Raw genomic sequence first — 18,139 nt, 5'->3', positions numbered from 1 at the left:
TTAGGTCATATTGTAGTGTGATAGTTCTCAATTAGTTAGATCTTTATTAGTTTGCAACAACATCTTTTTGAAAGATGAGAGATCACCAAAGTTTTTGATTGCAATTTTCCTATAATTAAGGTCATTATGGATATATTATATTACATATGACATTTTAACAACTTTGGGTGAATTGACATCATTAGATTCCATGTGCCAATAGTTCCAATTCCTGTGTTGTTTAGGGACCTCCTACTCTTGTTTCTTTGAATTTTCAAAATTATTTTCGCCGTTCTCTTTCACATGAAAACTTTTATTATGTATATGATATAACTAACATTAATTATGTGAGATTTGTTAAAATAAATATACCTATTATCTAGCCATGGTTAAAATGCATAAACTTTCTATTTTATCCTCAATGACATACTTTTATAATATATTTTTTAAAACTCGGTACGTAATTAAATTACTATCCATTAATTAAAATGGAAGAAGTAATATTACAAATATGAACCTTCTTTATTAGATAGAAGTACCCCACCTATAATTACACGTTTGCTAATGATTAAATATAGCCTAGTTTGTTAATTAATTACTACTCCCTCCGTCCACTATTAATTGTCATACTTTCCATTTTTAGAGTCAAACTTTAAAAACTTTGACTAACATTTTAAAATATATTTAATCATCATATTGATATGTAAAAAATTGCAATATGTAGTACTTTTCGTATAGATTTTGAATATCTAATTTTTTGTTAAAAATCAAATTAATGTAATCTAATTTAACTTTGAAAATAAGTCAAATTGACTTTCGAAAAGCGCAACATGACAAATAAAAGTGGACGGAGGGAGTAGTACTTACTTTATAAGTAATTGAAAGTCAACTTAGTTCATCCATCGACCTCAAGTTGATAGTAGTAAGTAAAAAAACTTTTATTTGATGGAACCCGTCAAAAGTTTTCAACGATAAATATTGTTTAAAAATTGGGGGGCGGGGGGGGGGGGGGATAATAATAAGATCAAAGCACAGATAGATACAGAAATTAGTAAGTTATTTGTGAAGGTTGAAAATGTTATTTAGATGGAAATAGATATACCAACTTCTTTTTTGATTAAATATGTCATCACCATTAATTTTGTCTTAGCGGTTTCTTACAAGATGCTATCTATATGGAGTCTTGTAATTTTTTTCATAACAATTACATCTTTCACTCACACGCAATGGGATGAATCACATAGAGCCTGAATGTGTTGTCGTGACTGCTTAGACACTAGGGATCGTTTGGTACAAAGATTAATAATGCAAGGATTAGTAACGTAGGGATTAGTAATGCAGGGATTAGTGGAGTAGTGTTAGGATTAAAACTCTATAAAAAACTTTTTCTCAATTATACCCTTGAATCATTATTATGTAATTGGGTCAAGGTAGATAATTGCAGGACAATATTATTTTTTATGACCTTCTAACTAGCTAGGAGAAGAACAATTTTGTTGTCATGTTTGTTATTTTTTCACTTGAATTATTTGAGGATAAATAATTGTCATCTTAATAAATTGATCACTCATAAAATGTCAATTTTCAATTTAAAAAAGATAAACCATCCACTTTTAAATCGAAATTGATCTCTCTCTCTCTCACACACACACACACTTCAAATAGTGTATTGATTTCTATTGAAATTATTTAGTAACAAACAACTCTCTCTAAATAATTTGCAAGCTAATTTATTTAAATAAATTTACTAGTAAAATCAAGAAAAAAAACAATGATTAAAATGATTTGAGGGATATTTTTGTCTTTACATAGACTTATCTCATGGTATTATATCCTATGTATTACTAATACATCTTCTAATACCATGTAGGGTGGATTAGTTATACATAGACCCAAATTCTTACCAAATATAGTACTAAATAATACCATACATAATACATGGACTATTTCTCATAATACTCCCTACCAAACGGAGACTACTTCCCTTTTGATCATTTATGAACTTATCATATTTTAAAAAAATAAGTGTCTTAAATGCCCTAAACCTATTTTAAACACATATATATGGCTTCTCTGACCCTTTTTTCATTCTCATCTCAAATATGTCTTGTGTCCACACTTATGATCGATGTCAACTGAAATAGCCATATAATAGACCGATCTCAGACACAAGCATAATGTGTATTTGACATGATCTTTCTTTCTTTCGTCACATATCACTAACATTACTCTTCCAGGTCGTATTTTTGGATTCATACTAAAGTAGTATATACTAATGATATTGTCAAGTCAAGGTCGTCTCAGACAGAAGTGAAGTGGGGTCTATTCAATCACTTGCCTTCCAATTTGCGGTAATGCAGTATGAAATGCATTTTAGGGTGTGCCATTAGAGTGTATGTCGATTTTTGTTTCTCTACATTGTACTGATCTTAGTCCAAGTAAATCATTACTTTACTAGACTTCTAGAGGAGACCTCACATCTAGCTACAGGTATTATATCTTTGATCATTTTTTGTTGGATCTCATCCTAGTCCTTTACTAGAGTGACATTTACTCGAAGGTGCTAAGAAGTTTAAGCAAATTCTATATTTTTGAGATCGATGATGTGATGAGACAAGTCTCAATGAGAACGTTGAGTCTTACATTCACAGAGTAGGAGAAAGGCAAACAATATCACTAATAAGTTGGGATGTTACATTATCTCACTAGTGACCATGCTCTTGCTCAAAGTTGTGTACACAAATATTGCCTTCTCTCCCTCCTACTCTTACTGTATCTTCTCCTCTGATCAAATCCCATATTATTCTCATCACAAAAAAATAAAAAAATAATCAGTAATCTGAACACTATATGGCCAAACAAAACATTGTTTCATTTGTCTAAAGCATATCACTTTGCATAATTGAGAATAACACTGCTGCTTACAGAGGAAATATTTTTTCGATAACTAGTTTCAAAAACATCTAGCTCACTTAATTCTATGTTGTCATTTCAAATTATTCTACATGGATTTCTTCTCTGGGCTTCCATGGGTTTCTTGATCCCTATTGGGATTCTTGTAATAAGAATGACAAATAGATGTGAAGAATGTGGAACAAGGCTAAAGATTATTCATGAGGTAACTAATTTATCCCCTTTTTTTAAACTTTTGTTTCACTATGAATGTAGAAAGGGTCAGAAATTCTTTTCTTTATCATGACAAGTAGTATCTCAACAGTTGCCATAGTTATTACTCCTCCCGTACTTTGTTATGTGGCGTTGTTTTCTTACAAGTCCGTTCTCAATAATATTGACACATTTTTACATTTGAACTTTAAACTTTCGATTTTACCTTTAATGACATCAGTAGTATCTTTTATGAGTACTATTCTAGATAAAAATATTATCTTTTATTTTGCAGATACTATCTTTTCTCCTTGTAACAGCAGCAGCAATCATGTCGATAGGAAACTTTGACAACTCTTTCACAAAGAATTGGCTTAGCTGTTTATGCTGCCATATAGCTGCAAGCAGCCACTGGGATTTTTAAGCCTGACAGGTTAAGGATATATACCTTAATTTCAGGATTTGTAATCACAATACTGGTTATCCCGGTGATCCGTTAGAATTTATGACAAGACAAGTTTTGCTATTAATTTGAAATTCGCCAGGATTTGTGGCCAAATTCTGGTCAATCGACAGGATTTGGCCAGGAATCCTAGCAATTATTGTGACGAGGCACATTTTTCTCGTCAATTTGAAATCCTGGCAATTCGTCGGGATTTTGCTATGTTATGGTGGCCACAAAAACATTTTTAACGGGGTCAAAAATTAAATTGCGGCACTGAAAGATCCTATTTGTGCAAATCTTCCGAAGTTAATTTCAGTAATTTTAAGTATTGTGTCTTGATTCCTGTACAGAGAAAGCAAAGGAAGGAGTATATGGTTTTCAGTTCACTGGCTTCTAGGAGTGACAGTTTCTTTACTGGGAATTATCAACATATATACAGGTTTACAGTCATATCACAGAAGAACTATGAGAAGCACGAGTGTTTGGAACCTGGCTTTTACTGTTGAGATTGTTGTTATCCTCTTCATCTATCTGCTCCAAGAAAAATGGGCCCTATATAAAGCAAACCAGGAGTGATTTAGTCAATGAAACAGCAGCGACAAACGGATTAAGGAATATCTTCAACTGATGAGAAAAATGAATTGTCACTCATGTCATCATCAGAGCCATTACAGAAAAAACAAATCATTTGCCTTTTACTAACATTGAATTCTTTCCAACCTCGTCACAGTTTTAGAAACAAATGAGAGTTTTGTGTGGTATCAATGTAGAGTGTCATATAAGCATATAATACGAGAGAGTTTGTGTACAATCAATGTAAAGCATCATCTACAGCATATAATACGAGACATTTCGTGTACTATCAATGTAGAGCATCATATAATACAAGATATTTTGTGTACTAGTAATGTAGAGCATCATATAGAACCAAACAAACAATATGAGAGATTTGTGTCCACTTTTTCGCCTTACATGTTTTGTCTAAAATTTGCAACTAGGAAAAAGGATAACCCTCTCCATTGGTGAAAAGCTACCTGATGAAGTGTAACAATCATACGTCTGTAATGCATTGTATGTCCCATAATAGGTCCCATTCTTCTACTCTTTCCTGGAAGTCGATGATTACTCATTATATCTGCACTTGATCTGAAGATGCACTAAACAGAACTGGATTCACCATCATGAGAGATTCACAATACACACTGCTTGTTCTAACCAGAAACAGTTCTTGTGGTGACACCTAGAATGACAATGGACACTCAAGAAAGATAAAAATGCCCCCAGTGTATCACCTTTTGTTAAGAATCACTTGTTGCTAATGTTAGACAGTACATATGCGATAATACAAAGTACAGTTAGTCTACAACTCCTAATGACCATTCTTCTCAAGTGTTAACAAGGACTTCAACAAACTTACACAGTTTCACTATATTAGTAACAGAAATATTGAATATATCTGTGAAGTATTTATACAAGTCATGGAAATAACTGCACATAAGCCGTCTCGATTTCAATTCCTAAAGGAACAAGGGGTGGAAGAATGACAAATGCTCCAATTGCAACAAAGAAATAAAGTCATTTCCTCTGAGATACTTCATCCCTGTAGGCTTGTCTTCTGGTGTTTCTTCTTCTGTGAAATAGTTAAGAACTTGGTACTGACCTTCTTCAGATTCTTACTCAAGGGAATGCTGAAGTCATCATCATGATCTCCAACTAACTTAGCGAGCTGATTGCAAATTGTACTTTTATAGAGCTACTATCAGTTTCATATCCTGGTCAAGGATCAAGTGAATAACAGTCATGAATAACTAAAGGGTAATTCGGCACTCAACAGTGACAGCCAAAAGGAAGAAAACATGGGAAGTTAACTTGAAGTCTTGCTATAATTTTTTGAGCAGAGAGGACAATAGGGATAATGAATGGCCAAGATCGACGGTTCGAATTCAGATGTTGACTGGAAAAACAAAATAGGAACTTTTTTCCTAAGGATATTTTTTCAGAGAACATTTTCCTTTTATTCCAAATACACATTTATTATAATAAAATAATGATTCTTCTTGTTTCTTCTCTTTTCAACAGTTTTTGTGATATCTTTGGATCCAGTCCATGTATTACCGCATCACCTTATTTAACAATATCTAAGATCCCAGTTGCCCGTGGTTGTATCTACTCTTTACTTGTTTCCAAGATCAGTTCGTTTGTATACATTAGTGTGAAGTAATTATCATCAACTTGGATGTGACAATATAGGATTATGTATCAGAAAGAAAATATAAGATAAATTATGTTTTGGGCTTATAACTTACTAAGAAGGAGAAGCAAACAAAGTGAATGCTATTGCAAACATAAGGCAAGATATCCGTGCATTACCCATGTTAATTCAAAAAAGAATAAGTACAAGATACTGGTAAAATGACTAAACCTGTCTTGTCCCATATAATCAACTTCAAAAATGTCAGAGTCTAATCCTGATCATAAACACTGACAAAATTCTTCTCTTAGCCAAAACATGCTTTTCCTAGGGTGAGAAATTCCAACCAACTCATTCATCATTCTGTAAAGTAATCCTGAAAAAGAATCAGTCTTGGTATTGAAGGAACCTGCATCTTTGTTATTCCATTTTATGATGATCGACAATGTTGTTCATGATCGAAGATGTTATTGTGTCCATCTATAATGTAACATTAGTTGTAGCTGCTTGCAACCCGTACAAGAGGACTCAGTACTGCACAAGTAGAGAACAGAAGTAAAACCTTCTGGATAATATACACACACTTTTATCAAGCATTTTGAGATGAAGAAGACGAGCTAGCACAAAGGAAGACATACTTTTCATGCACATTACCTTCCCTTGATCAACAAGTTGGTGTTAAAACTTGATTAACTACAATAAACATCTTTCGGTCATACTGCTGTTAACTTCTTCCTCAACCGTATCTATGGAGTACCATGGGTGTGTACTCAGCTAGCATGCAAGACAAGCCTTCCCATGAACCACTCACCTGAAGGATGAGTTCCTTAGAGATCAAAAACTGGACTTTACATGATCTGTGGAGTCTGCACAATGAATTCGTCCAGCAAAACCAAAGGCCTTTATTGTGCAAGAGCACCTTTGATACAGTTTACCCTATACATTCAACTTTGATTTCATGTTGTCATTTGCTGTCACTCTTACCGATTCAAGCATAAAATATCAAAGAATATGACAATATGGCAAGTATCAATCAAACACCAGGAGTATGGTATGTTTTTGTAACTTCAGGTTGATGTCGCCACCAGAATAATTTATTCATCTATCCCAATGAATTTTTCGCTTTTCCTTAGCCCTCTTCTTTAGCACTGGCTTACTCACAGGAAGCTGGCCTAGCAGATGACTCTTAGTTAGACTGGTACTAGTTAGGATATCACATAAGGGGAATCCCATTCTAGGAGTTCTCCAAAGCCCTATCCCATATAAAAGAGAAAAGCTATATTAACGCTCTAGCCCAAGAATAGATCTTATGAAAAGAAAAGAACGATCGTCAGCGGAGATCGCAATACGCAGTTTTTTAGACAGAATCCCCGGCATCAGAGAATTCCAGGGATTTTCTCTATTTAAAGTAGGAGATAGCCGGGTATTCCCACAGAGAAGTCTTGCTCTGGCTTGCCCAATTGAACATAGAGAATGTTGGTTGTCTTACATACACACTGGTGGAATTAAATTTTATTCCGCTTTTCAAAATAGTAAGAGGGGAATTGAGTAAAATATCCTTGTCCGTAGTTCCAGCGGACTCTCTTTTGTCTTGCAAACCCCTTATTCTGTACTCCCCTATTCTTGAAAAGACCGCTATGCACCTTGACTTTTGGCTTTTCGTTCTTTCTGCTGCAGCTGTTTAGCTATATTCGTCTCCTTTTCTTAGTCCCCATCAGGAAAGAAAGCTCTAGAGTTCAAGGCTTCCTTGATTGGTACTACTGGCTTGTCCATCTACTGGGTGAGACTACTCCTACATATTCGGTGCTACGCCCCTATTATCCCGTCCTCGAGACTGAACTAAGGCACATCCCTTCTTTGCTTAGGGTTTGGTTCGGCTTCTGCCGGTCAAAATAAAATACCAGGTTAAAACTAAATGCTTCCCTTCCCATACTTCTTTGACATGCTGAACTCTCATTACTTCATCTGTTTTGAAATTCCCCATTAAGCAACACCCCTTTCTCTAAGTTAGACAGAATTTGATCAATCACCAATAATTATCACAAGAACACTCCCATCAGCAAAAATAAAATCTGTTTTTTCAACAATGGTGGTGCCAACACCAACTTGTTTGGGACTGAGGCATATTAGGTGTTGGTGGTGGTGTATGGGCCAGCTTGTGCACATCTCGACTAATTCACTTGGTACCTGCTGCTTCTCACCAATACATGTACAAGGGTAACTTTGTTCACCAAGCTTAGACAGATGGGAAGAAATCACCTAACAATCTTTCGCCTCTGCAAGGATTTGAAGTTCTGAACCCCTGTTTCCCATGGTCCCTTCAAACTTCATTGACCACTAAGCAAGTGCACAAAATGATGAAATCTGCAGGAGTCTCATAATACTATTTGTCTGCCAACAACTTGGATACATGCTTACATAGGGTTTGATATTCTCAACTCTCCTTACATTCGCCATACTTCTTTTAATTGATGGTGTCATTTGCTGTCATTCTAGCAGATTCAGTCATAAAACGTTAAAGAAATATAGCAAGTAATTCAAACCACACCAAGATTATGGCACACTTTACTGAAATCATGTTGAGGTCCTCACCAGAATACTTGATGCAACACCCTTGCAAACTGCCTCTCTCCTATACTTCAGACATGACATGCTTGAACCTTTTCCATTGCTTCGTCTGTTAATGCCTCATTAAGTAGCATCCCTTTCTTTAAGTTAGACAACATTTGATCTATCACCAGTAATCGTTACATGAACATTTTCCATCAGCAAAATGATGAAATCTGTTGGAGTCTCGTAATACTATTTGTCTACCAACAACTTGTGAAATGTACCTGAAGGCAGAGTGACAGTCCCCACAAACTCGAAGGTTTTTCATTATTCTGATTGGCTTATCTGATATCCGTGTAAGAACAAAAGCAACTGCAAGTCTTTCACTATGATAGCTGAGGAGTTCTTCCTTATTCTCCAGTTCAAGATCATACAAGGCATATTTAATCTGTGGTACATACCCTGCATCCCTAATCCTCTTGTGCAGTTCCTTAAGTTTTTCATAAATTGCATGTTTATCCGGATGTGATTGATCACCAGCTACAAAAACATGAACACCATCTCTCATGCTAACCCAGCTGCATCCAGCTTCTTTCCTTACTGTTGCTTCTCTCATTGCACGCCGAGCCTCTGCCACATCCTCCCACTTCCCTCCTGAAGCATACATATTTGCAAGAAGCACATAATTCACAGCATTATGAGGTTCCAACTCTAAGAGCATGTGAGCAGCCTTCCTACCTAGATCTGTTTTACGACTGCTTGCTCGACCACAGGCTCCAAGCACAGTCCTCCAGATAAGTGCATTGGGCTTTAGTGGCATTTTATTGATGAAGTCCTCCAATTTATTCATCTGCCCTGCTCGTCCCAGGATATCAACCATGCATGAGAAATGCTCAATCCGAGGTGTCAGTCCATATTGATTACTCATGGAATCAAAGTAGTCCATTCCCTGCCCGACAAATCCAACGTGGCTACAAGCTGATAAGACACCAACAAATGTGACATGGTCAGGTGTTTGACCATCCATCTTCATTTTTGTAAAAAGCTCTAGTGCTTTATGTCCGTTTCCATGCCGTGCATAACCAGATATCATTGAGTTCCATGAATATATATTGCGTACAGGCATTAAATCAAAAAACCTTGAAGCATAATCTATTCTTCCACATTTGGCATACATGTCAACAAGAGCACTCCCCACAACAATGTCAGATTCCAAACAGGCTCTGATTGCACAAGCATGAACTTCCATGCCATGCTCCAATGTTGAGATTGAGGCACATGCACTGAGAACAGAGGCAAATGTGAAGCCATCTAATTTCTGACCCTTGTGCAGCATATGCCAGACTAAGTCCATGGCTTTTGGTAAGACCTCATTGTGTAAATATCCAGAGATCATTAAATTCCAACTCACATCATCCTTCCTGTCAGACATCTCAGAAAATATGTTCTCACAGTCATCCATTTCCCCACACTTACCATAGCAAGCAAGAAATGTGTTTTCAATAGAATTAGCATCCATTGCACTATATTTTAGCACCAGAGCATGGATTTGACGAACAAGACCAAGAAGAGAAAGAGATGATATTGCTGAAAGGACATTTATAAATGTCACATTGTTAGGACTCCATCCAGCACACATCATCTGTATGAAGTACTCTATGGCTTCAGAAATAGACGTCTCAGAATCACCTAATGCACCGATAATGGTATTCCATGAAACTAGATCATGTTCTGGCATCAAGGTAAACAATTTCTTGCATTCAGCCACACATCCAGTATCAGCATATAAAGCAAGAAGAGTATTAGACACTGAAACATCAAAATCAAGTCCTAACTTTATCCCTTCACTGTGCAGTTGTTCCCCCAATCTTATCCAATTCAGGCTTCCACAAGAACTTAAAGCACTTATCAGTGAGTAATTTGAAACCATCAGACCTATTCTCCTCATAGATTGGAAGGTTGATATTGCATCTTCAAAACAATCATTTTGATCTAGAGCGGAGATCATAGAGTTCCATGATACTGAATCCTTATTAACCATGAGATGGAAAACAGAATGGGCAATTTGGATTTCACCAAATTTAGAATACATATTAATCAGAGCATTTCCAATAGCAGCCTTGGAGTTGCACAGGCCAGTTCGGATAACATATGCATGTAGCTCCCTGCCTCTTATTTCCCCTTCTTCCAACAAAGAGAATTCAGAAAATGCACTGAAAAGAACCACAAAGGAATCAGGGTTGATTTTAACTAAGTCTCTTATCTCCATGAAAACCTTAGCTGCATCTTCTCCCTGACCAAGTCTCACCAATCCGACCATGAGCCCGTTCAAGGACACTGCATTTCTTGCACCCATCTGTTTGAAAACCTTCAACGCTGTATCAAGAGACCCAAACCTTCCAAAACCACTGAGCAGAGCACTGCCTACATACAAGTCTTCCAAGAGTCCAGACTTTTCAATGTTTGCCAGAAGCTGCTCTAGTAAAAGCAAACCACAATTAATATGATTAGCAGCAGTAGTAATTAAGCTGCCAAAAGTGAACTCAGTTGGTTTAAAATTAAACCCCAAATCCTCTTTTTGCATAAAGGAGAAGAGCTCAAAGGCAGAAACTGTGTCTCGCTGAGAGTAAACTGAAATAATAGAATTGCAAGATACTGAATTCTTATTCTCTATCTCTTCAAAAACACGCCAAGCATAATCACCATTACCTGCACAACTTCCGTACATCGAGATCAAGACATTGGAAACAACTTCATTAGAAGCATGCCCTGTTTTCAAAAGCAAACCATGAATTTGCATCCCCAACCTCAACCCACAAGCACCTAAACCCTGACAAGACCTCAAAGCACTACCACAAGCATAATGATTAGGAATAAACCCGGACGAAACCATTTCTTGGAAAACTCCACATGCCTCATCAGGCATCCCATTTTGTGAATAACCCGTAATCAAACACGCCCACGTAACTAGATTTCTGTTCGGCATTTCATCGAACACATCATGAGCAGAGATCAAATCAGCATTTTTCACATACAAATTAATAAGGGTGTTGCACAAGTACAAATCTTTAACAACCCCATATTTAATAATATCCAAATGGAGTCTTTGGGCATCGTTTTCAGAAAAAGAAAGCAGATATTTTTGCACTAGAAACTCGCACTTATCTGAAACTATAGGAACAGAATAGACTGACTTTTCTGGCAAAACAGCAGCTCCCAAATGTTTTGTATTGCTATTCAAGAGATAAGTGGAGTCTTTGAATTGAAATACTGGTTCTTGGGTTGGAGGAAAAGATATGTTATTTGTTCTAGCGATGGAGGGAAAAACAGAGTGATTTGAGAAAGAGTGAAGAATAGAAGCTGCAACTGTGGTGAAACCGAAAGTAGGATTTGGATTATGATTCAGTAGCTTGTTTCGCGTTTGTATCATTGCTGCCATAAACATGGTCACCGATGATTGAGCTCAAAAAGTTTCTACTGCTACCTCATTTAACCTTGTCGCCATTTCTGCCCCTTTAAAAACTTGCTTTTAGGAAGCAATGCTGATGCCAATTCTATAACGAATATTTAAGGAGTGGCAAAGTATTCTCGGAATATGAATATGGGTTAGGCCAAATATACTCCGAACTATGTTAGAATAAAGAGTATATATGCTTTAATTTTTGAACGATAGCGATATTAACCCAAAAATATGACGAAGATATAATAGTTCGGAGATATATTTATCTTTTTTTCCTTTTTTTTAATTCCACTGTGAGCAGCTATGACCATATATGTTGTCCGTTTAGCCAATGATGATGTTAATATAAATAGAACCAATGATATTTGCGTGAACTTCATATTCATGTGAAGAAAATTAAGTCAAACAGGTCATTTTGTGTCATTCCGGCTATTTTTTAGGATTTATTTTGAGTAAACCATGTATTTGCTAGTGTTTGTGTAGCATTGTACTATTTTCTCATATCTAATTTGTGTAACAATCCTATTATCTTCTCGGTGTTTACTTTTCTATATTCGAGTTATGTTGTGTTGTGCGCGATCAATAAATATTGTGTTCTTGTTATAAACGTTTGCTTATTTAATTAGATTGTATAAAAAAATTATACAATTTTGATAGTTTTCATATTTTATGTGATTTTTATGTCTATGAGCAAAAAAAACACAATTTAAAAATCTCTATTATATGTTCAAACAAAACTTCAACTTCATACATCAAAATTCAAAACCTTACACCCTCTATCCCAATTTATATTGCATCTTTCGAGTTTTGAATTTCAAAAAAGTTTATGATCATTTTTTAATTTTTCATATATTTTAAATTTTAACTCGTATATTTTTAGAGAATTTACAAATATATAAATTTTGAGTTCAGTATGTTTTTCTTTCCCATCTTCAGTATAGCTTTTGACTTCCTACTAAAAAAATCAAGGAAAGAAAAAAAAACAAAAAGAGATTTGTGCTGAAAGATTGGAGCATGGAGAACCCAAAAGGCGATTACAAGAATGAAGAAAAATGTCAAATAGTCTGGTTGTTCATAGTATTTTTATCTACAAAGATTGCAACTTTTTGACATTTGGTAAGCAAATTCTTCATAATTCATCATATTTGAATTGGTTTTTTTTGTTTTTTTCATTTTAGTTTTGCAATTGAAAGCTGATTCTTATTCTCAATACTGCTCTTCTACTTTACAGATTTATCTATTTTCCCTTGTAATTTATCATTCTATACTCATATAGCAGACACCCAATTCAAGATTTTGGACTCCAAGTTGAAATTCATAGTCGAATTTGAGATTTCTGGGGTTTTCTGTTGTTTTCATTCTTGAAATGATGATCTCTCTTGGTCTTTGTTGAACCCATAAGAGTTGGTTTGCTTTTGGGAATCATAAATTGAGGATCTTTTTAGTGGGTTTAGAAAGGTTGTGTGTATTGTTATGGAGATTTTGGCAGCAAAGCCATTGAATAACATATGGATTAGGAGACAGCAATGCCCTTGTGGAGATTGGAAGTGTTACATTAAAGCTGATGGAGATGATCACACAGCAAATGCTTCTCAAATGACAAAGAGTGAAACAGCATCGTCTTCGTCCCAAGATGTTGTCTTTACTCCATATGTTGGACAGATATTTAAAAGTGATGATGAAGCATTTGAATATTATAGCAACTTTGCTAGGAAGAATGGGTTTTCTATTAGGAAAGCGCGCTCAACGGAAAGCCAAAATTTGGGGATTTATAGAAGGGATTTTGTGTGTTACCGGTCTGGATTCAATCAACCAAGGAAGAAGGCTAATGTGGAACATCCTAGGGATAGGAAATCAGTAAGGTGTGGATGTGATGCGAAGTTGTACTTGACAAAAGAAATTGTTGATGGTGTAGCACAATGGTATGTTTCTCAGTTTAGTAATGTTCATAATCATGAATTATTGGAAGATGATCAAGTTCGACTACTTCCTGCTTACCGAAAAATCCAAGAGGCTGACCAGGAACGGATTCTTTTGCTGTCCAAAGCTGGGTTTCCTGTCAATCGGATAGTGAAGGTGCTGGAATTAGAAAAAGGAGTTCAACCGGGGCAGTTGCCTTTCATAGAAAAAGATGTCAGAAATTTTGTCAGGACGTGTAAGAAAACTGTTCAGGAGAATGATGCTTTGATCACAGAGAAAAGAGAAAATGATCTTTTGGAGCTTCTTGAGGCTTGCAAAGCATCAGAACAAAAGGATGAGGGGTTTGTTTACAGCTTTACTACTGATGAAAATGGCAGAGTGGAAAACATCGCATGGTCATATGGACACTCACTTCAAGCATATTCGTTTTTTGGTGATGCTGTCATTTTTGACACTACATACCGCTCTATCACGTATAATATGCTATTTGGTGTGTGGTTTGGAATTGACAATCATGGGAATGCACTTTTTCTTGGATGTGTTCTGCTGCAAGATGAGACATCACAATCATTCTCTTGGGCCTTACAGGTTAGGACAAGAAAGCTTCAGTGTTTTTTTTTTCTTTTGCATCCATAATCACATTTATCTTAATGGTTGGTATTTCCTTTATGCAGTCTTTTGTTCGATTCATGAGAGGGAGACAACCTCAGACAATCGTGACTGATATAGATTCAGGGCTAAGAGATGCTATAGCAAGCGAGATGCCTAACACTAAGCATGTTATATGTATATGGCAAGTTCTCTCAAAATTATCTAGTTGGTTCTCCTCGCCTCTTGGATTACAGTATCCAGATTTTAAATCTGAGTTTGATATGTTATGTCGACTGGAAAATGTAGAGGACTTTGAGCATCAATGGAATCAACTGGTTGCTCGGTTTGGACTTGGTTCAGATAAGCACATCGCTCTTCTTCTCTCTTATCGAGCATCCTGGCCGATTTCTTACATGCGGAACTTTTTCCTGGCTCGAACAATGACCATTGAGTATTGGAAATTGGTAGAGACATTCATGAAGAATATCTTGACCCCTCAATCAAGCTTACTATTATTCTTTGAACAGGTACAGAACAGTTATTACTACTTGACTTCGCTTTTATTGACATGCCTAGTACATGGTTTGATGACAAATTCTGCACATTTTAAACACCACAGGTTGGTTTGGTGTGCAACTTTGGGAATCATAAGAAGGAAAAGCAACTTTATATGCCTGCTAAGACTTGCCTGCCTCTTGAAGAACATGCAAGGAGTATTCTTACGCCTTATGCCTTCAATATCATGCAGCATGAGGTTATGCTGTCTATGCAATATGCAATAACAGAGATGGCTAATAGCTCATATCTTGTGAGGCATTATAAGAAAATGGAAGCAGAGTGTCTTGTTATTTGGATTCATGAAGATGAGCAAGTTCACTGCTCTTGTAAGGAATTTGAGCACTCTGGCATTTTGTGCCGCCATTCTATTCGAGTGCTAGTATCTAAGAACTACTTTCAAGTGCCAGAAAAATATTTTCCACATCGATGGAGACTAGAGAGTTCCTTAGCTTCCCTGGATGATTCAGTCATTCAAAGTAGTGCTAATGAGTATTCTCAAGTTTTCCATGCTCTTAGTGGAAGTCTATATTCAGAATCATTCATCTCTAAGCAGCGTTTTAATTATGTTAATAGAGAGCTCAAACAGCTCCTTGAGCATATACAGAAAATGCCTACTGTAGATGAAGTTGCTGCGAGTTCAGCACCTATTAATGTTAGTGAACTCTAGCACTTATGATGTTTTGCCTGGTGGCTAATTTAGCAATACTAGGGAACTAAAGCTTTTGCGAAGGAACATTTGAGAAAGAAATTAGGCATGAATTTATTTACTTTGTATAGCAAAAAAGTTACAGTATCAACATGGAACCACAGAGAGTCATTAAAAACATTCTTTCTTAATTTTCAGCAGGCTTCCTTTTGAATATTTTGTTGCTCTTTGCTTTCTTTAGAGTTGACTAATATTGCTGAATAGAAATGCATGAGAGTCACAAAAAGTATCATGTCACCATGTACATTTCCTTTGACAGTGACTTTCACTAGTGGGAATCAGTTGTATTTTGATTTATTTATCAATTTAACAAATTAACGTTACTCACTGGAATAATTATTTTCCTTTACTTAATCTGGATTTCCTAACTGCAAAATAAGCTTCATTGATGGAAGCCCTGTAATGATGGTGTTGCTGATGTCCTGAAAGTTTCTCTGTACTGAAAGATTTAAAAAGAGACGTTCAAGGATTGGTGTATTTCTTGGTCAATGGTTTTCTGTAAATGAGTGGAGAACTTGCAGAGGTAAGTCATATAGAATATTTGGATTTTTCATGTCTTTTCTTTTGTAATATAGTTGTTCATTTCCATATTAGGTAGTTAAAATGATATTCTTTCAGAACTTTGAAATTTGCTTTCAAACTGTTACTAGGTAGTTGCTAGTAACAACACTTATTCTTTTCCTGGCATGTGTTCTGCTTTGTTTACTTTTCATGCTTGTGTATTCATACTCGTTTCACCTTGATGAAAGGATTAACATTTTAAAGAGTACACTACAGAACATCATCTACTCTCATTCCCAAACAAGTTGGGGTCGGCTTTATGAATTCTCACTTCTTCATTTAAGCTCATTATATATCATCATACTAAATTAATAGCCATCACCTATATGGATCTTTTTCTTCCATTGTGTCATATCTTTAGCTAAGTCTGCGTCGATACCAAGCATTTGTAGGTATTTTTGAAACAGCTTCCTCCCATGTGATTTTCCACTTACCATAGTTTTACAGATACTGCCCAATGTATCTGTAGGTCGACTCAGAACATGTCCAAACCATCTTGAGCGACCTTCTCACAGTTTATCCTCAACATGTGCTACTTGCACCTTTTGGATAATGTGGTAATTTTTAATCATATATAAACTATACATCCATCTCAACTCATCTTGTGGATACGTTGGACTTAACTCATCTTGATGGCTTTCTCGACTTCCCGTGTCACCTATTATTGTTTTCACGGTTGTGATGGGTCCTTCATACATGTCATGTATGATATTTAATATGAAATCATTTCTTCTCTATAACTAACCAAAAAAACTTGTGTGGTACTCTATCATATGCTTGTCTTTAATTTGTTTCTTTCTCTATTTAAGCGGCAGTCATGAGAAGTAATTTTTGTATACTTGAATTGAATGCAATTATTTCATGTGCACTGTAGAGTTGGAGGAACTTTTTAGAGCATAGAGTTCCTGTCAAATATAAGCTAACCGCGACATGTTCGTTAACTAGATACCATGTTTCAAGTACCTTTCAGCATATGCAGATTTAACCTCTGTAACAAAACATTTTTCTTTCTAGTACGTGGAGGACATTGGCTTCTGCTCTCCCATTATTTTCTTTTTTTTATATTTTTTATGCTTTGATATGCTTTTCCTTGAGCTTAGGGTCTTTTGGAAACAATCTCTCTACCTTTCAAGATTGGGGTAAGGTCTGGTACACACTACCCTCCCCAGACCACACTTGTGGGATTACACTAGGTATGTTGTTGTTGTTACATGGAGGACATTATGCTATTTTCGGTCTTCCAACCTGTGAGAATTACAAGATATGTATAGCTTAAAAAAATGAAAAGAAGCTTTAAATAAGGTGCCAGATTGGGTTAGTGTTATATATGGAAAGCTTATATATGTATTTGTGTACTGATTCAGTAAACAGCTGATCAAAAATCAACTGGTGTTGAGTATGATTTCTTGAATGTTTTGCTTTCTGCAAAGTGGTGGATTGAAATACTAGCTCTTCGAAATTATTCCTCTGCTTCGACTTGTTTAGTCACTTGTTTTCCCGTGCCATTTCTTCTAGTGTAATTTCCTGATTATGTGATTAATCTTATCTTGTGTCTCTGCTAAGTGACTTATGAAAAGAATCTTGTACTTGTATTCACCAAGATGCTGAAACAAAGGATACTTATTTTTTAAATTTGTATCTTTCTGATTTGATTATAGCCATGTTCTTCTTTATCCATTGCATTTGGAACCACTTTTCTGGGTAGTAAGAATGCTTTTTGTACATTATTATGAATCAGATTTAATTTGCATGGACATTGAATTTGTTTTGTAAGCATTTATTAGAGTGTTATAAGTGGAAGTGCTTGACAATATTGACTCAAGTTCTGAATAGGTGAGGATGAAAATCTATAAGTTGTTGAGCTACTAGCTAAATGAAGGTAGTTCTTTTTTGCTTTTGATAACGATGGTGTACGAGTTAGCTTGTGCACATTTTAACTATTTCACGGGCATCTGTTATCTCTTACTAGCATAGATATAGGAGAACTTTGTTAACCATGGTTTATCTCTCGTTAGCACATGTGTCAAGTAACTTTATCGACTAGGGTTTAGTTAGATAAAAAGAAATCACCTA

General features: G+C 35.7%; 2 protein-coding genes and 1 long non-coding RNA gene across 6 annotated transcripts; 1 reads left to right on the top strand and 2 right to left on the bottom strand.

The window, feature by feature from the left end:
• Positions 1-3,867: 3,867 nt before the first annotated feature.
• LOC107062638 (uncharacterized) lies at positions 3,868-6,816 on the bottom strand. Of its 2 annotated transcripts, none has more exons than XR_001474766.1 (3): positions 6,359-6,816; positions 4,564-6,254; positions 3,868-4,081 (listed from the first exon to the last, which is right to left on the bottom strand). It is a non-coding gene; the product is annotated as an uncharacterized lncRNA (long non-coding RNA). The 2 variants fall into 2 exon arrangements; XR_001474765.1 differs by having other exon boundaries at positions 6,375-6,816.
• A 450-nt stretch (positions 6,817-7,266) lies between these two features.
• On the bottom strand, positions 7,267-11,885 carry LOC102595258 (putative pentatricopeptide repeat-containing protein At5g09950). The gene has a single exon (XM_006357576.2). It carries the CDS (start codon positions 11,713-11,715, stop codon positions 8,455-8,457), a length of 3,261 nt encoding a protein of 1,086 aa, XP_006357638.1. The 5' UTR covers positions 11,716-11,885; the 3' UTR covers positions 7,267-8,454.
• Positions 11,886-12,643: 758 nt separating this feature from the next.
• Positions 12,644-17,111, top strand: LOC102594479 (putative protein FAR1-RELATED SEQUENCE 10). Of its 3 annotated transcripts, none has more exons than XM_006357575.2 (5): positions 12,644-12,846; positions 13,010-14,238; positions 14,325-14,768; positions 14,861-16,028; positions 16,941-17,111. In XM_006357575.2, the coding sequence occupies exons 2-4, from the start codon at positions 13,204-13,206 to the stop codon at positions 15,464-15,466; spliced, it is 2,085 nt and encodes a 694-aa protein (XP_006357637.1). In that variant the 5' UTR covers positions 12,644-12,846; positions 13,010-13,203; the 3' UTR covers positions 15,467-16,028; positions 16,941-17,111. The 3 variants fall into 3 exon arrangements, with proteins under 3 accessions (XP_006357637.1, XP_006357636.1, XP_006357635.1); XM_006357574.2 differs by having other exon boundaries at positions 13,007-14,238; XM_006357573.2 differs by having other exon boundaries at positions 12,962-14,238.
• The last annotated feature ends 1,028 nt before the right edge of the window (positions 17,112-18,139 follow it).

Source organism: Solanum tuberosum, unplaced genomic scaffold, assembly GCF_000226075.1.
Source record: "Solanum tuberosum cultivar DM 1-3 516 R44 unplaced genomic scaffold, SolTub_3.0 scf00251, whole genome shotgun sequence".
Lineage (NCBI taxonomy): Eukaryota > Viridiplantae > Streptophyta > Magnoliopsida > Solanales > Solanaceae > Solanum > Solanum tuberosum.
This window is presented reverse-complemented; position numbering and strand designations above follow the sequence as displayed.